Source organism: Antedon mediterranea, chromosome 3, assembly GCF_964355755.1.
Source record: "Antedon mediterranea chromosome 3, ecAntMedi1.1, whole genome shotgun sequence".
Lineage (NCBI taxonomy): Eukaryota > Metazoa > Echinodermata > Crinoidea > Comatulida > Antedonidae > Antedon > Antedon mediterranea.
The window spans coordinates 18756267-18779901 of NC_092672.1; the positions used below are offsets into that span (position 1 = coordinate 18756267).

Consider the following 23635-nt stretch of genomic DNA (forward strand, 5'->3'; position numbering starts at 1 on the left):
TTATTGTTAGAATCTTTTGATTGTACGTAAATTTCTTTTAAAATATATACTGTTGTTGTGGCGATAGTTGACCCAATAGTGTTTTCTGCTTTACACGTGATCTGTGTTCCATTTCTACTAATAGTTGGTTTAAGAAGTCTCAATACTTGGCCTTCGGTTGCATATTCGTATGATTTCAAAACAGGTTGAAATGTCCAACTAAACTTCCGTACAGGAGGGTTTGCTGCTGTCTGGCAAAATATTATAGAATCTGACCCAGCAAAAATGACGCTAGTGTGTCGTATTTTTACTTCAGGAATATATTGTATATTGAGATTAGCAATTGTACAATTAGAAGTAGCGGGAACAACTTCTGATATTTGTAAGCAGACGAATGTTTCGTCATTGTCAGTATTTTTAGCAGTAAACTGAAGATGTTTATAAACAATGTCATCAAGTATATCTGTACTTACATCCTGATCTGATATTGATGTTTTTGTACGTGTCCAACTCAAATCTACTGGAGGATTAATTAATTCTGAAATACAAGAAAGTTTTACATCAGAACCGGCTATATAACTTTCCTTTGATTTAATGCATTGTGGGTATTCATCAGAAGGCTTCCGTAATATGGTAACTTGAATAATTTCAGAACGAATTTCATTGTTATCTGAAATAATCCTACAATAATATTTGCCTTCATCTTCTCGTACTGATGGTGAGATTACCAACAAATATGCTATTTTGTTAGTTCCTGGAAAATCTGTTAAAGTTGCAGTTATTCTAGAATCCTCAATAAGTATGTTGTTCTTGTTACTCAATTGACGATCTCCTTTCCACCAAGATATAGCACTTGACTCTGGTAATGTACCTTGAATGAAGCATTTGACTGTAACTGATTCACCTTCTAATACGCTAATATCATTTATACCAGACAAGAATTGCTGTCCATTTGTATTTCCCAGTATGATAACAATATACATAAATACAATAACAAAATTCATAGTTAACGTCTAAGAGTATTGGCTCATTACTATTAATAATATACCAAATCAATTGACCACTGTATATCCTTAATATAATCTCGAAATGAAATAGTCAACAACGGATGAAAAGGCTTAAAAATAAAATTATAAATAGTATTCATCTGAATGGTTGCAGTTACAACAACGAGAATATAAAATTATGTTACGGGTATAAATAATCTTTGCTTCTTAAAATAAGTGATTGGTTTGTATCTTGTAATTCTATATGTTAAACGTTTTTACCTGTGTACGGTTTGATGTAGGTGTAGAATATATACCTAAGTTACTAACAAGATAAGTATTATTATAAAGAAAAGTAATAACATAATTTTACAAATACCTTGAAAAAAATCATAATGTGTTCTGATTCTGATTGTTTTTGTTGTCAATGTACGTATATCCTTGTACATCAAGATCTTCAGGAACTTGAGAAGCAAATGAATGTCTCCAGTGACCATAATGTCCAGTACTGGGTAAACGAGGTAAAGATCGATCATAAAGACCACTATTTGAAACTCGATCTCTGGTATCATAGTACACAGTAGGTTGATATATCTCTCTACCAGATGAATCAGTAGCAATCCTTGTTTTACAGAAGCATTGATAATAAACAGGAATGATGACAACAACTACAACAATAATGACGACTAATATGATAATAATGATCACAACATACAATGATACTTTATCTTCATTATCAGCATTATTTTCAGTATTTATATCGACCTCCACCCTGCCGTTATTTTCCACATTTGAATCTAATTTATTGTTATAATCTTTTGATTTTACGTAAATTTCTTTTAAAATATACACTGTTGTTGTGGCGATAGATGACCCAATAGTGTTTTCTGCTTTACACGTGATCTGTGTTCCATTTCTACTAATAGTTGGTTTAAGAAGTCTCAATACTTGGCCTTCGGTCGCATATTCGTATGATTTCAAAACAGGTTGAAATGTCCAACTAAACTTCCGTACAGGAGGGTTTGCTGCTGTCTGGCAAAATAATATAGAATCTGACCCAGCAAAAATGACGCTAGTGTGTCGTATTTTTACTTCAGGAATATATTGTATATTGAGATTAGCAATTGTACAATTAGAAGTAGCGGGAACAACTTCTGATATTTGTAAGCAGACAAATGTTTCGTCATTGTCAGTCTTTTTAGCAGTAAACTGAAGATGTTTATAAACAACGTCATCACGTATATCTGTATTTACATCCTGATCTGATATTGGTGTTTTTGTACGTCTCCAACTCAAATCTACTGGAGGATTAATTACTTCTGAAATACAAGACAGTTTTACAGCAGAACCGGCTATATAACTTTCCTTTGATTTGATGCATTGTGGGTATTCATCAGAAGGCTTCCGTAATATGGTAACTCGAACAATTTCAGAACGAATTTCATTGTTATCTAAAATAATCTTACAATAATATTTGCCTTCATCTTCTCGTACTGATGGTGAGATTACTAATAAATAAGCTATTTTGTTGGTGTCTGGAATTTCTGTTAAGGTTGCAGTTATTCTTGAACCTTCAATTAGTATGTTGTTTTTGTTACTCAACTGACGATCTCCTTTCCACCACGAAATAGCGCTTGATTCTGGTAATTTGCCTTGAATAAAACATTTTACTGTAACTGCACTTTTTTCTAATACGCTGACATCATTCATATCAGGCAAGAATTGTTGTCCACTTGTATTTTCCAGGAAGATAACAAAGATAAATAAAGCAGCATAATACATGGTTAATTTTGAAACTAATATCAACAGTTATTTATTTTTTGGTTACTTTTATAAACACCACTATCATTTAACCAGAATGTATTTTAGATCTGATAAAATAATCACCATTCTGTATAATGAGAGACCACAAAATAGGGTAATATTATTAATAATTTGTACTGTGGCGGTTATAGCAACGAGAAAATAAAATTGTGTTACCTGTATACATATGTTAAACTCAAACATGTATTGTTCATTTATTCAATTCGGTACTAAAAAATCAAAAACATGGTGATGAATAAAGCTGAAAACAGTTCTATTTATATCAATGTTACATTATTTTCAGTCTGTTCTGAAACGTTTGGTCAATATGACACACTTTGTCATCTATTAATAATAATAATAAAAATAAATAAAAAGAATAGAATGGTCAATTGTATTAATAGCCTATTGTAAGTCAAGCATGATCATACCTACAGAATTACGTTTTCTAATTAAATCTTTTAGGTGAATGAGGATTAAGTTGGTAGAGACAACATATTCTAAATAAGTATTTAAAGACTACCTTTTCTAAAATTTAAAATACGTATGGGTTTTCGGTAATTTCATTACAGTATCTTTTGGATCTTTTATGTTAAGAGGCAACACATTGGCTAATTTCAAATTATTTGAATAATATTCATAATTATAAATTAACAACATTAATGGCCTTTTAAAAAGTTGGCTGGAATATTATCAAGTACAAGTCCTTTGTTTAAGATAAGTCTGCTGATTTCATAACATATTTTTTCTTCACTAACTTCTGACAAAGAAAAATTTGTTTTTAGAAGCATAGACAAAATAGACAAATTAAATGGCCTATTCAAATAAACACATTGTTAACATTACTGTTTTTCAATGGGACAATATATATTGTATATTGTATTATCTTATTATAGTAATAATAATAAACAGGAATGATGACAACAACTACAACAATAATGACGACTAATATGATAATAATGATCACAACATACAATGATACTTTATCATTTTTTCAGCTTTATTCTCGGTTTTGATATCGACCTCCGACCTGCCATTATATTCTCCATTTGAATCTATTTTATTGTTAGAATCTTTTGATTTTAGATAATTGTCTTTGGAAATATAATTATACTGTTGTTGTGGCGACAGATGACCAAATAGAGTTTCGACTTTACACGTAATCTGTGTTCCATTTCTACTAATAGTTGGTTTAAAAAGTCTCAATACTTGACCTTCAGTCACATATTCATATGATTCTAAAACTTCTCACATACAGTTACTAAAACACATTTGACTATCAATTAAAGCAGGAAATCATTTTTTAAATTAAATAAAAAAATTAAGTGATTAAAAAAAGTCTCTAAAACTAGTGCATGTTATAATTGTATTTTAAAGTTTATAGAATAAAATGTATGAATAATAATTTGTAGTTATAACTAAATATTCTGAAATTGTTTTCGATATTAGCTAGGAAATAATGAATTTAAGAAAATCGAGTGTGTTAGGCCCTATAAAATTTCAATTTTGCAAATGTGTAATTATTATGATGATACTATAAAGATATGAAGAAGATTATTATCATAATTTTGAAATACCTCAAACAAAGTATCATAGTGTATTCTGATGGTTCATATCTTCAATGTACGTATATCCTTGTACGTCAAGATCTTCAGGAACTTGAGAAGCAAATGAATGTCTCCAGTGACCATAATGTCCAGTACTTGGTAAACGAGGTAAAGATCGATCATAAAGACCACTATTTGAAACTCGATCTCTGGTATCATAGTACACAGTAGGTTGATATATCTCTCTACCAGATGAATCAGTAGCAGTCCTTGTCTTACAGAAGCATTGATAATAAACAGGAATGATGACAACAACTACAACAATAATGACGACTAATATGATAATAATGATCACAACATACAATGATACTTCATTACCAGCATTTTTCTCGGTATTGATATCTACCTCCGACCTGCTATTATATTCTTCATTTGAATCAATTTTATTGTTATAATCTTTTGATTTTACGTAAATTTCTTTAAAAATATATACTGTTGTTGTGGCGACAGATGACCCAATAGAGTTTTCGACTTTACACGTAATCTGTGTTCCATTTCTACTAATAGTTGGTTTAAAGAGTCTCAATACTTGGCCTTCAGTCACATATTCATATGATTCTAAAACAGGTTTAAATGTCCAGCTAAATGTCCTTACAGGAGGGTTTGCTGCTGTCTGGCAAAACAATATAGAATCTGACCCAGCAAAAATTACGTTAGTATGTCGTATTTTTACTTCAGGGATATATTGTATATTTAGATCGTTAATTGTACAATTAGAAGTAGCCGGAACAACTTTTGATTTTTGTAAGCAGAAAAATGTTTCGTCATTGTCAGTCTCTTTAGCAGTAAACTGAAGATGTTTATAAACAATGTCATCACGTATATCTGTACTTACATCCTGATCTGATATTGATGTTTTTGTACGTGTCCAAATTAAATCTACTGGAGGATTGATTACCTCTGAAATACAAGACAATTTTACATCAGAACCGGCTATATAACTTTCCTTTGATTTAAAGCATTGTGGGTATTTATCAGAAGGCTTCTGTAATATAGTAACTTGAACAATTTCAGAACGTATTTGATTAATATTTGCAATCTTACAATAATAATCTCCTTTATCCTCTAGTACTGATTGTGAAATTACTAACACATATGCTATTTTGTTAGTTTCTGGAATTTCTGTTAAAGTTACAATTTTCCTTGAATCTTCAATAATTTTGCTGTTTTTGTTACTAAATTGGTGATCTTCTTTCCACCACGAAATACTACTACGATCCGTTAATAAACCTTGAATGAAACATTTTAATGTTATCTTTTCTCCCTCCAATACGCTAACGTCATTCATATTATGTAAAAATTGCTGTCCACATGCATTTTGCTGGATAAGAATGAAAATAAAGCAAACAGCGTAATACATGATGATTATTGCCGTGACTGTTCAAAGCTAATAGTTCCTTGTTTATTGAAAAAGGCACCGTAATCACTATTGACGAATTAGAACACGATTAAATCTGTATAAAGTGATAGTGCAGCTCAATAATTAGTATAACGCATTCATCTGAATAATAACAGCAATTTGAAAACAAAAATATGTTACAGGTATATAATATAATAACGTAGTTGTGTTTTTTAAAATAAGTAAATAAAAATAAAATTTCCAAATGTTGTGCAAGTTAGATATGCCTACTGTAGTACAGTAGAAAGTAAAGTGCAGTACAATTTCGATAGGTATATATATATATATATATACAAGAGGCAAAGAATATTAATTCTAAACCGCCCGGTGATATACTGAAATTTAATTAATTAATTTGAAACGATAAAGATGAGGAAATCTGTGAGAATGAGAAAAAGTCGCCCCAACCGAGACTCGAACTCGGACCGCCTGCTTGATATGCAGATGTCCTAACCATTAGACCACTGGGGCTTTCATGGTATTGTTCGAACTCGATTGGATAACGACTCTTTAACATTCTCGGCGTGGAACGGCGGAACAGCACTAGTCCTCAGTTGTACGCACGCGCAACAGAGATCAAATTGATACGCCCTCATCTTTCAGTATTTTTATTCACAAGGCGGGATCTCCGAAGAGATACTTTTATATATATAAACACAAGAGGCAAAGAACATTATATATATATATATAAACACAAGAGGCAAAGAACATTAATTCTAAACCGCCCGGTGATATACTGAAATTTAATTAATTAATTTGAAACGATAAAGATGAGGAAATCTGTGAGAATGAGAAAAAGTCGCCCCAACCGAGACTCGAACTCGGACCGCCTGCTTGATATGCAGATGTCCTAACCATTAGACCACTGGGGCTTTCATGGTATTGTTCGAACTCGATTGATATATATAAATCATACTGTCAAATTATTGAACCAATGAAACAGTGCTCATATTCGGAACATGATCTCATAATCGACGCGATTATGAGATCATGTTCCGAATATGAGTACTGTTTCTATAATTTACAGTATGATTTATATATAATTTACACAGTGCTACGCAACACATTGATTTATATTATATATATATAAATCCAAAGGCCAATTACTGAAAAAATGACAATGCTGTGGGTATCAGTGGCTGGATCTCAATTGAGATACAATATATATATATATATATATTCATCAAATTGCCTTTATCAAGATAACAGTTGCAATATAAAATATAATATATGAAGCACAATACTAAAAATATCATTAAAATTAGTATTAGAAATATAATATAAACCATACTTATACAAAAAATTAATAAAGCAAAAATTACTTTTATTTACAAACATTTTGCAATGTCAAAATAAAATGAATAAGACGTGGACCGATTTTAAAATGACTTATCGAAGAAAGACAAAAGGTTTAATTAAATTCAATTTGATTTATTTTTCCACATACACTACCGACATAATATGCATGTACATTGAGGATGTATATTTTAAGATCTGTGCTACGTAGAAATCTTTAAGCTAATAAGCAAATAATAAAAAAAGTAAAAAAGCAGTGAATACAAAACAAATGCTGTTATACATAATTAAGTTAAGAAAATTAAAAAAAGGTAATTGGGAAGATCGTTGGAGTCTCAATACAGAGAAAGAACTTCCACCGACCTTGAATCCGTGAAAAGAATATATATATATAAGTCGTAGACTTTAGATTATCTATAGAAGGCTAAAATTTATAATGTGGTTTTTAGAGGCACACATCGATAATGTATCATCGTGTCGGTTCTTACGCTACAACCTGACGCTGTCAAACCGATGCAAAACCACCATTATACGTGGCAATTTGATTCGATATCAAACAATATAGATAGATAGATATATGATATTGGACAACTTATTTGTATTCTACAGGTTTCTCTTATACCCCTATTACACCGCCTGCAAATTGCGAAGTTGATCCGGAATTGTGTAGCCTGAGTCGTACCCGGACACAACAATGCTGAAATGTAGGCCGGTGTAAACGACGTAAAAAGTTACCTAGGTTGCTGTACCACCCGGGACGCATTATTTTTTTCCCTATTAGGTTAAGGCAGAAACTATAGAGGGCGTGCATATTTCATGAATTTTCATGAGGCATGCGTGAGGTCATGACGTCAGACACATTTCGCGAGCGAAAGAAGATCTGTCTACATCTTCTCTGAAAATATTGATGTTTTTGAGATATTTGTGTGTAGTGCACAATGGTGATATTCCCCTACTTCAGGTATCTAAACATCATTTAATTTAATAATAGTACATCCCTTTATTATTTAGTTATTTGGTGTTTATTTTAACTACCCTATGAACAGTAGGTAGGTCTAGGCCGCTAGGCCTAGGACCAACAAAGTAGAATGACTTCTTAGGACCTAGGCCCGTTTTATATTGTATTTATTTACATTGTATATTTAAATGTAGGCCAGCTATATAATTAAACCTGTATATAATATAATTGCACTATGTTAGGCCTATACTATATACTTATATATTTTATTTAATTTGTGAGATTGTTTTTTAACTTTAAAAATAAGCGATGGTTTTAACCAAAATCTACATCTGCATACGAATCTTTTAACATTAGCCATAGGATCTTGGATCACATTAATTTTAATTAAGCATCATATCACCTAGGACCAAAAATGTAATACAGTACATACTGAAAATTGGAGAATGATATTGCCTGTAATCGAGCTTTTGATTACAAATTATATTCCACAAAAAAACCTAAGATAATTATAAACACATGAATAATTGTCATGATTGCGCACCACTAAATATTAATCTCCATGTGTACCAGGTCCTTTAAAAAACGTATAACATAAATAATAAACATTGAATGTGGAACACAGTTAAAGGAAGGTAAAACAGTTCTACGGTAATTCTAGAGGTTTGTGATTATTAATTGATTAATTAAATTCATTTAATACATTGTAGTACATTGTTAGATGTCAAAAAATAAATATTTCACAAGCATAAGCAACATTTTTTACGTTTTTATTTCTTGAGTGTTTTTTTTGCATTAGCAGTTTCATCGCGGCGAGAGATCAACATTTCGATTACCGCGTGGGAACTATTTCCAAGTTTGTCCGTCACATCATGAATATTAATGTGTGGATGTCTGCCATAACCTATTAGGAGAAAATTAATGCATCCGGGACGAACCCGTGTGTAAACAGTCCCGCGTATACTTTCCCGGTTGGTTGAATAATAAATATGGTCATTTGTTATTCATTTTTATTTTAAGAAATATTATTCTCACGAGTAGACTTAATTTGTTTGTATTGCAAAACAATTTTAGAAGGTATAATGAGTTACTACAGTAGGGTGTCTCTTCATGTGTGAGAAGGCGATATTTCGATTAGTCTAGAACATTTACATGGGTTGGCATTTTGCAGTGTAAATACAAGCAACCCGTGTCATTCCCGGGTTAATGAATCAGGTGTGAAATTGAAATTTATCCGGACACGAAACGAGTTCATTCTAAGCTCGGCGGTGTAAAAGGGGTATTTGTGACAATGGAGCAAAAAACATATACTGTTAGTCAGGTAAAATGCCACGTGATTATGGATGCGATCGGAAATAAACCAGAGACAAATTTTATTGAATCATTGAATGTCAAAAAACAGAGAAAAAAGTATCTTATCAGTTTTACTAGCTGTTGTATCTGTATTAGTTCGTGTTATTGTATTTGCTATTATTGTTCCTGTTTATTACGTTTGTGTTTGCTCAAAGAAAGAAGAAACGTTGTTGTTGCTCCAATGGAAGTATATTTTGAACATCAAGATCATCTGACATTTTGCCAAATAAAAGAAACTCTGTGTTGTGGAGACGTTCATTTGGAGCACAGATAAAGATGTAGATGCCTTGTATTTGGAGATACAGTGTGAGCATTACATCTTCACACCTGATAGCAGAGGAAATACTCCTGAATCGGTAACAACTTTTTATTTGGAGAATGAGAGTAATTACTAAAACATTTAACCCAATTACAAATCATTTCTAATAATGTGTTTAATGCTGGCAATTAACAATAACGCAAACAATTTGTCTTATGGCCAATTTTAGAATATATTACAAGTAACAGAATACTGTGTTTGTTGTTCCGTAATTTATCTTTATTCATGATTAGGAGGGAATTGAAAATAGCCGAAGAAGGCACACATATAATAATGCATTGCTACAGATCTGAAAGCTGTTATGTTGGAGTTATCAGTGTGAGTAGTCAATACTGCAGTTATGATATCTTTTAAAGTTGAGATTTATGTATAATTAGAATGGATCTTTCATGTAGTTATTGTTTTATGACAGTTGTAATTGCTGTTTGCATATTACAGGAACATATCAACGCTATTGATTTTCTGTTGCATCCTAAAAGTAAAACTGTCATTGAAGGTAAAGATGTTGAGCTATTTTGTTTAATATCTGGAAGTGTTTTACATCAAGATATATCCTGGATGAAACAAGGACAAGCAATTACTGAAGGTGTGTCTGTTTTGGAAACAAGTAAACTTAAAAACCGTGGTATTAGTTTGGATATATCGGGGCCTAGAGAGGCAGCAATGTATAAATTACTCATACCCAAGGTTAGAAAATCAGACGAGGGCGAATACGCATGTGCTGTGTATCAAGATGGCGATGAAATAAAGTCAAAGGAAGGAAGACTGATAGTTTACCAATTACCAGACGATATTTATCCTATATGTAATAAAATAAAAAGTTATATACTGGAAGGAAGTCCTGTAAATGTAAACTGCAATGGAGGAAAAAGCATTGACCCACCGGTTAATTTAAAATTACTGAAATCTGCTACAAGTGAAAGCAATGATAAAACGTTGATAAAAAATGTACAGAATTCACCAATAAGTCATTCATTTGTAGCCAGTCATACTGATACTAATGTTATATATACGTGCCAACTAACAACACCATCGAATGCAAGTATTTTTAGAACATGTAGCATTGGACCACTAAATGTTTGGTATAAACCCAATGTTACAATACAACATGCAGGGATATCATTATCAGGAAGGGAAGCCATTTTTATATGTCAATCAGATGCAAACCCACCAGTAGTAGATTTTACTTGGAAATTTGATCCGATATTAAATATTGAGCGTTATGTTATTGATGATATTGGGCAGGTTATGCGTATTCTGCGCGTTACTCTTGATGAAAATGGGATGATTATTAAATGCATAGCAAAAAATACTGTTGGCCAGGGGACATATCATGTGACCATGGACGTGATCGGTAATAAAGTAGATGAAAAACCAAAGACAAACGCTATTGAATCTGTGAATGAAAAACAAACCGAAAAGAAAAGTATATCTTTATCAGTTTTACTAGCTGTTGTATCTGTATTAGTTCTTGTTATTGTATTTGCTATTATTGTTCCTGTTTATTACTTCTGTATTTGCTCAAAGAAAGAGGAAAATGTTGTTATTGCTCAACCGGAAGTATACTTTGAACCTCAAGATCGTCTGACATTACCATTGCCAAATAAAAGAAACTCTGTGTTGTGGAGACGTTCATTTGGAGCTCAAGTTCCTACAGATAGAGATGTAGATGCCATGTATTTGGAGATACAGAGTGAGCATTACATCTTCACACCAGATAGCAGAGGAAATACTCTTCCTTATTGAATACAGGATGACGTGTGAATGGTATGAGCGCCGGTAACCAGTATTAATTCTATAATACAAAGAAGATCCAATATACTTAACTTGTAACAATAACAGTAGATTCCTATACAAACAGTAATAATTTACGTACTGTTTTCAACAGGCAGCGTTTTGAAGATATTGTTACAATATTATTAAATAATATTATTAATACCGTGCAACATTTGTCATAATAGGCTTAAATAACATAATTATTTATTTTACTATCCAAAAAACAATTGAGTAACAGTAAGTTTTATTTTAGTAGCCGTAACAATTATTGAAGAAGGCGTTGTTTACAAGACAGTCATTAATATTTAATATTTAGTGAACCTTGAACGTGTATTTAGACCTAAAACCGCCTTGAACATTCAACTTTGGAGGTTCTTTTCTGGAAAGGACTATCACAACATTGAAATAACTAGAAATTGGATAATCAACTGAGACCAACTACTGTATATTTTTGATTATGGAAATGTTTATAAGTGTGTTGTTATTGTGTCTGATTAATTTAGCGTGCTGTTTACAATTTAGCAATCATCCGATCGGAGATAAAATTCAAGAAGGTTATGATGTAGAACTCGCCTGTATTTTGACTGGCGACTTGTCACAAGTACAATTATCTTGGGAAAAAGATAGTGCAAAAATAACTGAAGGCGAGGAACTATTAGATACAAGTGGATTAGCCAAAGAAAGAATAAGTGTGGACATAATACGCACCGGTGTTTATGTATATACACTGTTCATATCTAGAGTCGTTTATGAAGATAGCGGGTCATACTCTTGCGTTGTTTTTCAAAATGGTGAACAAGTATTGGAATCTGATTACGCTGTTGTAACGGTTTTTCAACTACCAAGTCCAGAATATCCAATATGTACCAGAATGTCACGACCAGTAATAACAGAGGAAGAAATAACCTTTAAATGTGAAGGGGAAGCGATAAACCCACCAATAGATTTAAGTTGGTCTATCATTGGTAGCAAGTTAGCAATTAACGATAAATCATATGTTGATTCAGAGAGAACCTTTGCTACGTATTCATTAACAGCAAGTCCAAATAACAACAATGCCGTTTACGTATGCTCACTCACAACTCCAGCTAACCGTAGTATTGTCAGAAGCTGTAGCATTGGACCACTAAATGTTTGGTATAAACCTAATATTACAATGCAACATGCAGGAAGATCGTTTTCAGGAAGGGAAGCCATTTTTATTTGCCAATCTGATGCAAACCCACCAGTAGTAGATTTTACGTGGCAATTTGATCCACCATTAAACATTGAGCGTTATGTTATTGATGATATTGGGCAGGTTATGCGCATTCTGCGTGTTACTCTTGATGAAAATGGATTACTTGTTAAATGCATAGCAAAAAATACTGTTGGTCAGGTGACATCTCACGTGATCATGGAAGTGATCGGTAATAAAGAAAATGACAAACCAAAGACAAACGCTATTGAATCTGTGAATGAAAAACAACCAGAAAAGAAAAGTATATCTTTATCAGTTTTACTAGCTGTTGTATCTGTATTAGTTCTTGTTATTGTATTTGCTATTATTGTTCCTGTTTATTACTTCTGTATTTGCTCTAAGAAAGAGGAAACTGTTGTTATTGCTCAACCGGAAGTATACTTTGAACCTCAAGATCGTCTGACATTACCATTGCCAAATAAAAGAAACTCTGTGTTGTGGAGACGTTCATTTGGAGCTCAAGTTCCTACTGATAGAGATATAGATGCCATGTATTTGGAGATACAAAGTGATCATTACATCTTCACACCAGATAGCAGAGGAAATACTCTACCTTATTGAATAACGACTGAAATGTATGAGATATGTAATTTATATTTCCATTCATAATACTGTATAATCAGTAACCATAATCTTAACAATATTTTTAATCGTATACCATGGGATTTATTTGAATGTTTTGATGATATTAATGAATGTTCCTACAATCACTCCTAGAAAAAGACTGTCACTATGGTTCGATAAGGATCTTCGAAAGGCCTTAAAGGTCAAGAAAGTAAACCTAAGCTCTCTAGGCAGTGCCGAACAAATTTCAATTGTGAAGATTTTAAAATTGCTCGTAGGAGCTTTAAACAACTCTGCAGGGTGAAATATTTAAATTATGTTTCTTCCCTATCACAAAAGTTAAATGAAAATCCAAAAGGTTTTTGGTCTTGGGTTAAAAGTAATTACAAACAAACAGCACCTTCTTCGTTGAGTTATGGAACGTCCAAAGCTATTACTGATAGTGAAAAAGCAAATCTATTTAACGTATTTTTTCATTCTGTTTTAGTTACATTACTATTACAACTTTTCCAGATCTAATCTAGTAATCTATAAGCAAACTATCCAATAATATTGTCGACTCTCAACAGGTGGGAAAACTTCTCACTAGTATCCAACCGCATAAGGCCTCCGGATGTGACGGGCTTAGTAACAAGGTTCTTAAATTTTGTGCCAAACCTCTTTCTGTTCTCTTATCTTACATTTTCAAATCCCGCTTAATTGTGGTTCTTTTCTCTCTGATTGGAAACGTAGTAACATTTATCCTATTTTCAAAGCGGGATCTCGTACTTCTGTCGAGAATTATCGGCCTATTTCTTTACTTCCTACCCTTTATAAAATCTATTATCATATCTCCCGTCTCATATCTCGCCTTTTCTTTCTTGCTTTCAACACGGCTTTGTGTCTAGTAGGTTGTATCAGACCAATCTATCAACGATGCTTTCCGTTGCCTATGGAGCATTTAGATACAAAAAGTCAGTGTGATGTAGTGTACACGGGTTATTCCAAAGCGTTTGATAGAGTTTGCCACGACCTACTAGTATACAAAGTCACTAAATTTGGCATCTGTGGTTCTTTTCTTTCCTGGATTAAAAGTTACCTCAATAATTGCTTCCAATGTGTTACTTATAATGGGTGCACTTCCCCTTGGCTGCCTGTTACATCCGGAGTCCATCAAGGGTCAATCTTAAGACAAATACTGTTCACGATGTTTGTGAATGATGTTCCTGATATTTCCTCTTTTTCGCATTGCCTCCTTTTTGCGGACGATATTAAGCTTTATCGCGGTGTCAACAACTTAGATGATTCGCGTTTACTGCAGCGGGACCTGGAAGAGTTGTAGAACTAGTCTTCTACCTGGAAAATGTCCTTTAATCCCCAAAAGTGTCAGGTTCTTTCGTTGACTCTAAAAAAAAACAGTTACTGCCTTATGATTACATGATAAATGGTGCAATAATTGAAAGGGTCAATGTTCAAAAGAATCTCAGAATACTTATTGACTCCAAGCTTAATTTTAACAAACATGTTGATTATATTGTTTTCAAGGGCAATATAATGTTGGGTATGTTCTATATTCGATATTGTAAAGATCTTGATAGTAAAACTAAGCTTCATCTTTATATTTCATTTGTTAGACCGATTTTTGATTATTCCTCTACTATTTTTAATTCTATATCCGTATCTCAATCAACTCGTATTGAGCGGGTCCAGTCCAAATGTATTAATTATTTTATTAATTATCACAATGCTGGTCTTTCTATTTCTCTGTGGCTGCTTCATACTAGGAGAAAACTTGTTGATATGGTTTTTCTCTTTAAGTGCCTGAATTTTATCTTTTTGATTTCCCTCTTCCCTCCTTATTTCTGCTTACAATCCACATACCAAATTTAAGCAACACTGAATTCCTCTCCGTTCCTTACAGTCGAGTTAATGCTACCAAAAATGGTTTCATTCATAGACTTTCCTTTCAAAATAATATGATTTCACGCAAAAATAAAACTATTGACCTTTTCTATAACAATATTTCCATGTTCAAAATTTAGGTAGTTTGTGCTATTTAGGCCTAACTGTTTTTATTGTTCTTGTATTAATTTTCTGATAGTTAACTTTAATGTGTAAGTTATTTTAATCTTATATATTTATATGTGAGTCTTTAATGCATCCTGTAATTGGCGATATCGCTGTTGGATGTATGTGCAATAAAATAAAATAAAGCTAAATAACACTTGAAGATAGCAGGTATTAAAAAAGAGAAGAATCAGCTGCAGCAATGAAAAGAATGTTGCTATAATTATCATGTTTGATATAATTTATGTTGTATTATTAGGCATAAGTAACATAATTATTTATGCCACTATCCCTAAAATAATTGAGTAACAATAAGTTTTATTTTAGTAGCTTTAGATATTAATGAAGAAGGCGGTGTTTACGAGACGATCATTAATATGTAGTGAATCGTCAACGTGTATTTTGGTCTACCGCCTCTTCAGTGCTGCAGTGCATGGTGTACATTCAACGAAGCAGGTTAAATTATCGCAAAGAATATCAAAACTACTTCCTGGTGATGGACGCGTTTATCAGTTTGTTTTTATTGTGTTTTACTACTTTAACGTGCTGTTTAAAATTTAGCCATCATCCGACCGGAGGAAAGATACAAGAAGGTTTTGAAATAGAACTTACGTGCTTTTTAACGGGTGATATATTACAAAAGCAGTTATCGTGGGAAAAGAATAGGTCCAAATTATCGGAAGGAGAAACAATTTTAGAAACAAGCGGATTAGACGAAAAAAGAATAGATGTGGACATTAAACAGACAACTGGGGCTTATTCATATACAATATCTATATCCAACGTTGTGTATAAAGATAGCGGGTCATATGCTTGCGTTGTTTTTCAAAATGGTGAACAAGTATTGACATCTGATTACGCTATTGTAACGGTTTTTCAACTACCAAGCCCAGAATATCCAATATGTACCAGAATATCACGACCAGTAATAACAGAGGAAGAAATAACCTTTAAATGTGAAGGGGAAACGATAAACCCACCAATAGATTTAAGTTGGTCTATTGGTGGAAGCAAATTAGAAATTAGCGATGAATCATATGTTGATTCAGAGAGAACGTTTGCTATGTATTCATTAACAGCAAGTCCAAATAACAACAATGCCGTTTACGTATGCTCACTCACAACTCCAGCTAACCGTAGTATTGTCAAAAACTGTAGCATTGGACCACTAAATGTTTGGTATAAACCTAATGTTACAATACAACATGCAGGGATATCATTGTCAGGAAGGGAAGCCATCTTTATTTGTCAAGCAGATGCAAACCCCCCAGTTGTAGATTTTACGTGGCTGTTTGATCCGCCATTAAAAATTGAACGTTATGTTATTGATGACATTGGGCAAGTTATGCGTATTCTACGCGCTACTCTTGATGAAAATGGATTACTTGTTAAATGCATAGCAGAAAATACTGTTGGTCAGGTGACATCTCACGTGATCATGGAAGTGATTGGTAATAAAGATGATGACAAACCAAAGACAAACGCTATTGAATCTGTGAATGAAAAACAAGCAGAAAAGAAAAGTATATCTTTATCAGTTTTATTAGCTGTTGTATCTGTATTAGTTCTTGTTATTGTATTTGCTATTATTGTTCCTGTTTATTACTTCTGTATTTGCTCAAAGAAAGAGGAAACTGTTGTTATTGCTCAACCGGAAGTATACTTTGAACCTCAAGATCGTCTGACATTACCATTGCCAAATAAAAGAAACTCTGTGTTGTGGAGACGTTCATTTGGAGCTCAAGTTCCTACAGATAGAGATGTAGATGCCATGTATTTGGAGATACAGAGTGATCATTACATCTTCACACCTGATAGCAGAGGAAATACTCTGCCTTATTGAATAAAGTTTACGTTTGATAGACACACGTAACTTATTTACCAGTAGTAACTTAATTTTCTTATTAAAACATTTGTAAAATTTGCGAAATTGTACGATACTGTATTGTAATTGTCCTTATTGTTATAACAATGGTGTACTAAGTAACATTACTTTTTTTCAAGTTTCCCTCAATTAATAGATAACACGAACTTTAATCATAGTAGCCATGTATAATGTATATTACCGAGAAAGGCGGTGCTTACAAATGGTTAATAATAATGTAGTGAACCATGAACGTGTGTGTTGCGAAACATTCTATAGCACAGTTTAGTATATTACCAGATGCATTGGTCTTGTTATGGTTATCAGTTGTGAGAAAGTAAAACACACGTTTTTAAGTGAATCACCAATTATCACAATGGTTAACTCAAGGTATATTTTGATGTTACTAAAATTGTGCTTTTTTAAAAGAATTATGACATCGTCAACCGAATTTAGTCATCATCCTCGGGAAGAAACTGTGATTGAGGGTACTGCTGTAAAATTGACATGCGGTATTGAAGGAGTTGATTCTGAAAGTACGTTTGCTTGGATAAAAAATGGTGTTACATTGACTAGCGGTAATGCCATTTTAGAATCTAGCCCATATTTTCATCGTAATGTATTAGTTGATTTTGGATGGTTGTCAAAAACATCTATTTACTATGGACTTAAAATTAATAATGTTCTGTACAGTGATTCAGGAGAATACGCATGCATTGTAAATCATAATGGATTTGAGGTAAAATCTAATACAGCTTATATAACAGTTAATCAATTACCGGATCGTACTTATCCGTTATGTAAACAAATAGGCAGCCCTGTTAAGGAAGGAAAGCAAGTGAATCTGAGATGTGAAGGTGAAGTTTTAAACCCACCCATCGAATTACAATTATCAAGATCAATGGCAGGTAACCAATCAGTTACCATATTGAATAAGCGAACAACGCCTATTATTAATTCATTTGTAGCAAATCGTGTTGATAATAATGCTATATTTAATTGTCAGCTAACAACACCAGCGAATACAAGTATCGTTAGAACATGTAGTATTGGACCACTAAATGTTTGGTATAAACCTAATGTTACAATACAACATGCAGGGATATCATTATCAGGAAGAGAAGCCATTTTTATTTGCCAATCTGATGCAAACCCACCAGTAGTAGATTTTACGTGGCAATTTGATCCGCCATTAAACATTGAGCGTTATGTTATTGATGATATTGGGCAAGTTATGCGCATTCTAAAAGTTGACATTGATGACAATGGATTACTTGTTAAATGCATTACCAAAAATACTGTTGGTCAGGTGACATCTCACGTGATCATGGAAGTGATTGGTGTTAAAGAAGAGGACAAACCAAAGACAAACGCTATTGAATCTGTGAATGAAAAACAAGCAGAAAAGAAAAGTATATCTTTATCAGTTTTACTAGCTGTTGTATCTGTATTAGTTCTTGTTATTGTATTTGCTATTATTGTTCCTGTTTATTACTTCTGTATTTGCTCTAAGAAAGAGGAAACTGTTGTTATTGCTCAACCGGAAGTATACTTTGAACCTCAAGATCGTCTGACATTACCATTGCCAAATAAAAGAAATTCTGTGTTGTGGAGACGTTCATTTGGAGCTCAAGTTCCTACAGACAGAGATGTAGATGCCATGTATTTGGAGATACAAAGTGATCACTATATCTTCACACCAGATAGCAGAGGAAATACTTTGCCTTATTGAATAATTATGTTTCATTAACATATGTATATTATAATTAATCAATTACATATAATATGACAATGAAAATAATATAGTCGTACACACAGTAATTGTTTAGAATAACAAATAGGCCTACATGTTCTTAATTTTTCCATTAAGAAATATACATAATTATCATTATTGGTGTGATTTTAGTTTGTACCATAAGTATAAGATTGCTCGATGACATAAGTAACACGATTTGTCATCTTAGTATCCTCAAATTAATTGAGTAACATATAGTTTTATTTTAATAGCCGTACATGTTTAATGAATAAGGCGGTGTTTACTAAACCTTCATTAATATGTAGTGAAACATTAGCATAAGTGCACAGTCAAAGAGGCAGGTTCAGTTGTCGCAAAGCATATCACAAATTTACTTGAACTTCATAATCAAAGCAGCACAACTTTATTGTCGTTATGGAAGTGTTTGTATGGTTTCACACATTGCTTATTATTCATGTATCGTTCTGTTTCAAATTTAGCCATCATCCGATTGGAAGTAAGGTTCAAGAAGGGTTTGGTGTGGAACTTACCTGCTTTTTAACGGGCGATTTATCAAAAGAACAGTTATCGTGGGTGAAGGATAGTTCATCACTAACAAAAGGAGAAATAATTTTAGACACAAGTGGTGTAGACCAAGAAAGAATAAATGTGCACATCATACAGACAACTGGTGTTTATGCATATACAATATCTATATCCAGCGTTGTGTATAAAGATAGCGGGTCATATGCTTGCGTTGTTTTTCAAAATGGTGAACAAGTATTGACATCTGATTACGCTGTTGTAACTGTTTTTCAACTACCAAGTCCCGAATATCCAATATGTACCAGAATATCACGACCAGTAATAACAGAGGAAGAAATAACCTTTAAATGTGAAGGGGAAACGATAAACCCACCAATATATTTAAGTTGGTCTATTGGTGGAAGCAAATTAGAAATTAACGTTGAATCACATGTTGATTCAGAGAAAACGTTTTCTACGTATTCATTAACAGCAAGTCCAAATAACAACAATGCCGTCTACGTATGCTCACTCACAACTCCAGCTAACCGTAGTATTGTCAAAAACTGTAGCATTGGACCACTAAATGTCTGGTATAAACCTAATATTACAATACAACATGCAGGAAGATCGTTTTCAGGAAGAGAAGCCATTTTTATTTGCCAATCTGATGCAAACCCACCAGTAGTAGATTTTACGTGGCAATTTGATCCGCCATTAAACATTAAGCGTTATGTTATTGATCATATTGGGCAGGTTATGCGTATTCTACGTGTTACTCTTGATGACAATGGATTACTTGTTAAATGCATAGCAGAAAATACTGTTGGTCAGGTGACATCTCACGTGATCATGGAAGTGATTGGTGTTAAAGAAGAGGACAAACCAAAGACAAACGCTATTGAATCTGTGAATGAAAAACAAGCAGAAAAGAAAAGTATATCTTTATCAGTTTTACTAGCTGTTGTATCTGTATTAGTTCTTGTTATTGTATTTGCTATTATTGTTCCTGTTTATTACTTCTGTATTTGCTCAAAGAAAGAGGAAACTGTTGTTATTGCTCAACCGGAAGTATACTTTGAACCTCAAGACCGACTGACATTACCATTGCCAAATAAAAGAAACTCTGTGTTGTGGAGACGTTCATTTGGAGCACAAGTTCCTACAGATAGAGATGTTGATGCCATGTATTTGGAAATACAGAGTGAGCATTACATCTTCACACCAGATAGCAGAGGAAATACTCTGCCTTATTGACCGATAATTAAGTTTCCGGAAGAGTGAAATTAATGTTCATGCATTCCTTCATTCATCTTTTTATATACCATAACAAATCATTGAAATAAATCCCAAGCCAAAAAAAACCACAAAAAAAAAACACACACACACGCTTTAACCAAGAAAAAAAAGTAGAAATATAGAAATATATCTCGTGGCGCAGGGCCCTTCTGAATCACTCGGCTCTGACTAGCCTTCCTAGCAAGTAAAGGAGCCTCGCATTCAAACGCCGCTTGTACCACAGCCATTTTAACCAAATAGAAATGTTATTTCATTAAACAATTAAATTAGAAGTTCAAATAATATTTAGTGTTTTGAAACGAAGAAGACGAAATTTCACTCTAAGCTCCGCCCACTTTGTTAAAGCGCATGCATAAATTATTTATGAGCACCGTCCTGTTTTAATAAAGTCCATATAATTGTAATTGTAGAAGGTTTAAGATTGTGAGATAGGTCTGGTATCGCCATAATTATTTCAATAAATAAGGGTTTATTAAGAAACAATGTTTTTTATCCTAGTATCCGGAATTTAATGAGTAACGTTACATTTTATTTTAGTAGCCGTCGATCATGTGTATTGCAGAAAAGGCGGTGCTTACAATTATGTAATTAATATGTAGTGAAGCATGAAACGCGTAACTAAATATTTCTCGGCTTAGTATATTGTAGTTAACATACGTATACAATTTGTTATCACTATAACCCTTCTGGGAAAGTAATACATGTATTTAAGTTACTGTACAAAATGAATATTTTAAGGTACGTTTTTATTCTATTTCAATTTTGTTTTGTTAAGCGGATTGTGGCAACATCCGCAGAATTTGTTTACCATCCTCAAACTGAAACCGTAATTGAAGGTACTACTGCTTTGAAATTGACATGCGTTTTTGAAGGAGCTGATTCTGAAAGTACGTTTTCTTGGATAAAAAATGGTGTTACATTAACCAATGGTAAAGACATTTTAGAATCTAGTCCATTTTTTGATCACAATGTATTCGTTGATTTTAGATGGTTAACTACAACTTCTATTTACTATACACTTGAAATAAGTAACGTTTTGTATAGTGATTCCGGAGAATACGCATGCGTTGTAAATCAGAATGGATTTGAGGTAAAATCCAATACAGCTTATATAACAGTTAATCAATTACCGGATCGTACTTATCCGTTATGTGAACAAATAGGCAGCCCTGTTAAAGAAGGAAAGCAAGTGAATTTAAGATGTGAAGGTGAGGTTATAAACCCACCCATCGAATTACAATTATCAAGATCAATGCCAGGTAACCAAGCAGTTACCATATTGAATAAGCGGACAACGCCTATTATTAATTCATTTGTAGCAAATCGTGTTGATAATAATGCTATATTTAATTGTCAGCTAACAACACCAGCGAATACAAGTATCGTTAGAACATGTAGTATTGGACCACTAAATGTCTGGTATAAACCCAATGTTACAATACAACATGCAGGGATATCATTATCAGGAAGGGAAGCCATTTTTATTTGTCAATCTGATGCAAACCCCCCAGTAGTAGATTTTACGTGGCAATTTGATCCGATATTAAACATTGAGCGTTATGTTATTGATGATATTGGGCAAGTTATGCGCATTCTAAAAATTGAAATTGAGGACAATGGATTACTTGTTAAATGCATAGCCAAAAATACTGTTGGTCAGGTGACATCTCACGTGATCATGGAAGTGATCGGTAATAAAGCAGATGACAAACCAAAGACAAACGCTATTGAATCTGTGAATGAAAAAGAAGCAGAAAAGAAAAATATATCTGTATCAGTTTTACTAGCTGTTGTATCTGTATTAGTTCTTGTTATTGTATTTGCTATTATTGTTCCTGTTTATTACTTCTGTATTTGTTCAAAGAAAGAGGAAAATGTTGTTATTGCTCAACCGGAAGTATACTTTGAACCTCAAGATCGTCTGACATTACCATTGCCAAATAAAAGAAACTCTGTGTTGTGGAGACGTTCATTTGGAGCTCAAGTTCCTACAGACAGAGATGTAGATGCCATGTATTTGGAGATACAGAGTGAGCATTACATCTTCACGCCAGATAGCAGAGGAAATACCCTGCCTTATTGACTGATAATTAAGTTTCATCAGGGAAGAGTGAAATTAGTGTCTGGTATCGCCATAATTATTGCAATAATTGAGGTTTTATTAAGTAACAATGTTTTTTATCCTTGTATCCGGAATTAAAGGAGTAACGTTACATTTTATTTTAGTAGCCGTCGATCATGTGTATTGCAGAAAAGGCGGTGCCTACAATTATGTAATTAATATGTAGTGAAGCATGAAACGCGTAACTAAATATTTCTCGGCTTAGTATATTGTAGTTAACATACGTATACAATTTGTTATCACTATAACCCTTCTGGGAAAGTAATACATGTATTTAAGTTACTGTACAAAATGAATATTTTAAGGTACGTTTTTATTCTATTTCAATTTTATTTTGTTAAGCGGATTGTGGCAACATCCACAGAATTCATTTATCATCCTCGAGCTGAAACCGCAATTGAGGGAACTGCCGTTAAATTGACATGCGGTGTTGAAGGAGTTGATTCTGAAAGTACGTTTTCTTGGATTAAAAATGGTGTTACATTGACCAATGGTAAAGACATTTTAGAATCTAGTCCATATTTTGATCGCAATGTATTAGTTGATTTTGGGTGGTTAACCACAACATCTATCTACTATGGACTTGAAATAAGTAATGTTTTGTATAGTGATTCCGGAGAATACGCATGCGTTGTAAATATGAATGGAGTTGAGGTAAAATCCAATACAGCTTATGTAACAGTTAATCAATTACCGGATCGTACTTATCCGATATGTAAACAAATAGGCAGCCCTGTTAAAGAAGGAAAGGAAGTGAATCTGAG

General features: G+C 33.0%; 1 protein-coding gene and 2 non-coding genes across 3 annotated transcripts; 1 reads left to right on the top strand and 2 right to left on the bottom strand.

Moving 5' to 3' along the window:
- Positions 1-6173: 6173 nt before the first annotated feature.
- Trnad-auc (transfer RNA aspartic acid (anticodon AUC)) lies at positions 6174-6245 on the bottom strand. Its single transcript has one exon. It is a non-coding gene; the product is annotated as a tRNA-Asp (tRNA).
- A 329-nt stretch (positions 6246-6574) lies between these two features.
- On the bottom strand, positions 6575-6646 carry Trnad-auc (transfer RNA aspartic acid (anticodon AUC)). The gene has a single exon. It is a non-coding gene; the product is annotated as a tRNA-Asp (tRNA).
- Positions 6647-11933: 5287 nt separating this feature from the next.
- On the top strand, positions 11934-13295 carry LOC140044106 (uncharacterized). The gene has a single exon (XM_072088586.1). It carries the CDS (start codon positions 11934-11936, stop codon positions 13275-13277), a length of 1344 nt encoding a protein of 447 aa, XP_071944687.1. The 3' UTR covers positions 13278-13295.
- Positions 13296-23635: the final 10340 nt, after the last annotated feature.

Coding starts and splice junctions, on each gene's coding strand:
- LOC140044106 (XM_072088586.1), top strand. CDS start 11,934: ATGGAAATGTTTATAAGTGTGTTGTTATTGTGTCTGATTAATTTAGCG.